The sequence below is a fragment of the Hypanus sabinus genome, chromosome 2, assembly GCF_030144855.1.
Source record: "Hypanus sabinus isolate sHypSab1 chromosome 2, sHypSab1.hap1, whole genome shotgun sequence".
Lineage (NCBI taxonomy): Eukaryota > Metazoa > Chordata > Chondrichthyes > Myliobatiformes > Dasyatidae > Hypanus > Hypanus sabinus.
The window spans coordinates 135,968,463-135,973,843 of record NC_082707.1 but is presented as its reverse complement, the minus strand read 5'-3'; the positions used below and the strand labels follow the sequence as shown (position 1 = coordinate 135,973,843).

The window sequence follows — 5,381 nt, the reverse complement described above, 5'->3', positions numbered from 1 at the left end:
GTATAACATTCTCCTAATTCACAGCCATATGTACAAAACCTACAAATAGACCTGTTTAAGATTCATGGAGTTTTTATTCATTTAGGCTTCGAAGAAAAGAACAATTCTGTAAGGTATCTTTTTCTTTCAATGGAAACAACTCACCAGGATAAAAATAAATAAATTTTTTTTGTCCAGACAGTCAACCTTCTGAAACGGACATTTGCACAGTTAAACATCCACTGGAATTATCTGAGCTGGGTCTCACATCTTCAATCACTTCCAAGAAAGATACTAATAAGAATCAGGAGCTGAATCCAATCTATTTTATTCTTTTGTATAGCCTGAGAACTTAATAAAACTTATAAAATTGCATCCACTAAAAATTAGATGCTAAAATTAAATTAATTAGGGAGGTCCTCCATATTCATGATTAACATTTAAAATCTATTAAAGTAGAATAATGATTTAGGAAATTATATACATAGTATATTTGTACTAAAACTAAACAACAAATATAAAATATTTTAAATAATTACAAATATTGAACAAACCACAAATAATTAAATAAAAGGAAGCTTTCTCTTTTCTATTTTTCCATGTAGTCCTCCAATGGTCACTAACATCAATGGGTGATGGGGCTAATCTGGAGAGGTGGAACATGTTGGCGTTTCAAGATACACAAGTAGAGATATCCACATTTGACAATACATGCACATAAGTTTTGGACTTACTGATGTTTAAACAGGCAAATGCTGGCAGTTTCATTCATAACTGCTAGTATTTAGTGACAATCAAGCCGATGGAACAGAGAGTGTCATACATCTTAGCCAAATCATCACACACATGTATTATAGCCAAATTATTTTATTCACAGAGTAAAATAAACAAATAGATCTTTAAACTTTTAAGTAATATCTAAATTGCATATAAGAAAATTTGCCCTGGAAATAATTAAATTATTAGCACAGTTTATAAATTTGAGGAGAATTAATTTGTGCAGAGGATAAAGGATTGTTGCAATCATACATAGGTCATCTTGAAACTGTTGCTTGTTTTAATTTGCATTTTCTGTACCTCACACCGTCAGTGCGGATCTTAAGTTTGATTTTTCAGTTGGGTTTCGCAACTTTTTGCTGATAAGGGATATATTCTCTTTCAAAACGTTATCAATATTTCATTATATTCATCTACAGGTAATGTTTATTTATTCAGCATATACTCTCACCCAAAGTCATTTCCCCGGATATTTCAATATTGGATATATAATGGCACTATTGCAACTTTGAATATGACACTATTTAATTTCAAGCTCTTCATTATTATCATGCAAAGACTTTCATTCTTCCATCTGAAGAGATTTGAACTCACATCACAAACAGAAGCAATCATATTTCAAAACAACTATATTAATCATGTCAGAGTATTTAAAAACTTTTCCACATAAAAATTTACTCATGCAGGCAGTATGATGCTGTAGAGCGAGTAACTAATCTAATTTGCTCAATTACATCGGGCATCTTCTTTTACCATTCTTTCTGGTAAATAAGCACAACATGCACTTGTTCAAAAAAAATCAATGAATTGTTGAACTTACAAATGAATTATTAGATTTATTTTAATTTTTGCACCATAGTTATAACTCATCACGCAAGGTACTGCTGCATTTGACTTCCCTGTTATTAGGCTTTACCATCATCCATGCATACTTGCACTGGTTATCTTTATTGCAATCATTCTGCCAGTAAATAACATTTTTTCTGTTTAGATTGGCTCCAGCACAGGCATTATACCACCATCCTCCACCTGGTATCCCATTGAGCTCCAGTTTGGCACAATTCCGATAATAGTTGTCATTATCACTGTCTTTTGTGGTGAATTTTTGGTTGTCATGAATATAAGCTTCTGTATCTTGTGTCAAAGCATCAGTTGCAGTTCCACGATAAAGACCAAGTCTGATTTTATATTTGGATTCTTCACCTTCAATGAGAAATGGGTCATATTCTCCCCACTTCACCTCTCCATTCATGTTGACTAATTTGATTCCCAAACTATATTCATTTGGCCTGCTGGTGATTCTATGTATTAACTCATTGCCCAACCAGTGATCACCATTAATAAAACCAAATCCTTGCTTGTAGTCCTGCCACGTTCTGTCAAAGTCCAATGAGCTATTAACAGTGATGTGCTGGATGACTGTCCACCCCCCATCTGCACTGTGCATGTCACAGTAAACAACGAGAAGATCCTTCATTAACTGAATGACATAGAGGCCATCTTCAGCTTTGCTTTCTGACTGCTGAAAAATCTCATGACAGTCACTTGGAAAACCTGCACAACACAAAATGATTAGTACAACAATCAGTTGAGCAATTTTACATTTTTCATCTAGCAAAAATGCATTAGAAGAAAAGGAAAATTGTCAATTTGTGAAACAAGTAGCCAGACATGTAATCCACATTAAACAAGCCCTTTATTTTGCAGATGCCAATTTCTGTGGTTTATTCTGTGTTAACATAATATTAATACTAATTCTGACATCCCAATAGCTCTACTTTCTTGCTGCATTGTATTTTACTGTGGTAAAGGTACAAAAAAAAATTGATCCACACAACTATAATTATTGCCTCACAAGGACATACACAACATCCAAACTGAAGCTAATTCAGACTTACCGCCTTGCTGACTCAAATTGATGATACGAGCATAATCTTTAGAAGCTAAAAGATCTGCATTTCTGAGTTCCATTGATGATTCAGTGCTTATCAAAGTGGTATACTTCAACAACATCAGAAGGGTAATGGTGAAAAGGCTCCTCAAATTCATCACTAACATTGCGCTTGAATTCTTGGGAAAAAATAAGATAAGAAAAAGATTACATAAACCTTGTGTCAAAAATATGGATTAAACAATTTCCCGTCCATACATTGTTGCCCCAGTGTACATGATCACTTCAAACTGGAGCACACTGGTTGGCAACATAAAGGTAACAGCTTTGGCCTCACCATCAGATGGTTTCAAACAGAGACTAGAAGCTACTTGTCAGTCCAGATTAATTGCTACAATTCTGATGAGATTCTTTTGTTCTGGCAAGAGTTCCTATGTAAAAGGCTTCATGGATCACCACATCAATGTTGGAAGATAAGCACAAATTGATATCTCACTTTGAGACTTTATCCAAGCTACTGGCAGGTAATAATCAATTTTTTTGACATTGATGTACAGAAACTGGCAGTAAATATAGAGAAATCATTACAGTGAAATAATTTATCAATTTAATGGAAATATGCAAAGAGTAAAAATTATTAAGCTGTGTAATTATTAACTCATTTATTCTAAGGTTTCTACTGCTACACTAATCAACTAATAGACCATAAGACAAAGGGGCAGAAGTCAGGCATTCGGTCCTGAACTAATAATTGGTTCAGTTGTGTGAATTTAATCACTTAAGTACAAATACTTTTATATACTAAGCTTTTGTACGCATTCTGTGTGTAAATATCTACAGTATACAGTTTAATCATCTATTGTTAAATACAATTAAGTGTCAATTATTTTAAAATCCTACTCTTTTAAACTGGTCCTCCAATCTAGTTCTAACAAACTAGATATTAACAGGAAACATACGAATGTATCAGAACTTACCTTTCGATGTGAAGTAAATTCAGTTATACACACATAGCAAATCTCATCAAAGCAGAAAGAATATATGTGAAGGAACTTGTCAGCACCTATTCATCCCTTAATGTACTTTGGGAAGTGCTGACATTTCAGTTCAATGTACAATTAGTTCTCATTAGCCAGGGTGCGTTCAGTAACCAAAGTCTAACATGACAATTTTACAGGATTTCATTTGCTATATGTGCACTTTGAACTAGACTTGTGAAGGAAAGAATGTGTATAATAAAACACAGTAGCTTTCTTGGCCTCTGATTATTCCACAGTCAATGCCATTCTTTCAAGGGAGGGCCACTGGAGAAATGGAGCAGTCAAACTGTGGAAAACAAAGATCATAAAAACACCGTGATTCTGGTGAGATGTGTTTATTTGTGATAAGAGCGAAGGAACTCCGCACGTTCAGCATCATCTCTGGAGGCACTCAGTAGATCGAGCAGCATCTGTAGAGGCAGACAGTGTATGTTTCAGACCCAGACCTGACACTAGTGCTTCAGGGGTTCTGCTTGGCCCGCTGATTTCTTCCAGTGTCCTTTTTTTTTGTTCCAGATTGCAGCGTCTGCAATCTATTTAGGCATCGGGATATTTAAAGTTTCATCAGAACTGAGAGTTAGAAATGAAGTATGTCTTGAGAACTAAAGGGAAGATCTGTAACAGAGCAGGGGATTTTAAACTGATGATGGAGCCAGCTGAGGGAAATAGATAAAAGAGGCAATAAAGAATGAACGGTGTGCTGGAGAAGTGTCAATTGTGTAAACTTACAGTGGAGGACAAACACTGGAACGGAGTCGGTGGTGAGAAAAGCATTCATTCAGTGAGCATCAGAATATAGAAGCAAGCTTGTAATGCTGAAGCTTTGTAAGGCATTGGTCAGACTACACTTGGAGTATTGTGAGCAGTTTTGCGCCCCTTATCTCAGAAAAGATCCGCGGGGGGGGGGGGGGTGGTTGCGGTACAAGAATGATCCTGCAGATGAAAGGCTTAATATATGAGGAGCCTGCAGGAACCTGCGCTTGCTGGAGATCAGAAGAATGGGGGGGGGGGGGGGGAGGATCTCATTGAAACCTACCAAATATTGAAAGGCTGGATACCGTGGAAGTGGACAGAATGTTTCCATTAGAGGGAGAGTCCAGAGGGCACAGCAAGAAGGTGCTGAATCTGTGGAATTCATTGGCATAGACAGCTGTGGAGGCCAAGTCACTGAGTATAAAAATACCTATAAAAAGAATTCACCCCCCCCCAAGAAATTTTCATGTTTCATTTTTTTGCAACATTGAATCACAGTGGATTTAATTTGGCTTTTTTTAAAAACTATTGACAGAAAAAAGCCTCTTTAATGTCAAAGTGAAAGCAGACATCTACAAAGTGATTTAAATTAATTAAAAATATAAAAAAACAAAATAATTGATTGTGTAAGTATTAACTCCCTTCAAGTCAGTATTTAGTAAATGCAGCTTTGGCAGCAGCTATAGCCTTGAGCCTATCAGCTTTGGATATCTGGACACTGCAATTTTTCCCCATTCTTCTTTACAAAACTACTCAAGCTCTGTCAGATTGCATGGGGATCATGAGTGAACAGCTTTTTTCAAGCCCAGCCACAAATTCTCAATTGGATTGAGATCTGGGCTCTGACTTGGCCACTCCAGGACATTAGCTTTCTGGTTTTTAAGCTATTCCTGTGTAGCTTTGGCTTTAGGCTTGGGGTCATTGTCTTGCTGGAAAACAAA

The 5,381-nt window shown here is 36.0% G+C and overlaps 1 protein-coding gene across 1 annotated transcript; it reads right to left on the bottom strand.

Moving 5' to 3' along the window:
- Positions 1-93: 93 nt before the first annotated feature.
- On the bottom strand, positions 94-4,497 carry zgc:194887 (uncharacterized protein LOC571819 homolog). Its single transcript, XM_059955608.1, has 3 exons — positions 3,625-4,497; positions 2,655-2,826; positions 94-2,310 (listed from the first exon to the last, which is right to left on the bottom strand). The coding sequence occupies exons 2-3, from the start codon at positions 2,812-2,814 to the stop codon at positions 1,616-1,618; spliced, it is 855 nt and encodes a 284-aa protein (XP_059811591.1). The 5' UTR covers positions 2,815-2,826; positions 3,625-4,497; the 3' UTR covers positions 94-1,615.
- Between the last annotated feature and the right edge of the window lie 884 nt (positions 4,498-5,381).

Excerpts from the sequence above, each read along its gene's own strand:
- zgc:194887 (XM_059955608.1), bottom strand. The coding sequence starts at position 2,814 with ATGTTAGTGATGAATTTGAGGAGCCTTTTCACCATTACCCTTCTGATG. Across the intron at positions 2,311-2,654 it reads CAATTTGAGTCAGCAAGGCG|GTTTTCCAAGTGACTGTCAT; the intron begins GTAAGTCTGAAT and ends TGTGTTGTGCAG.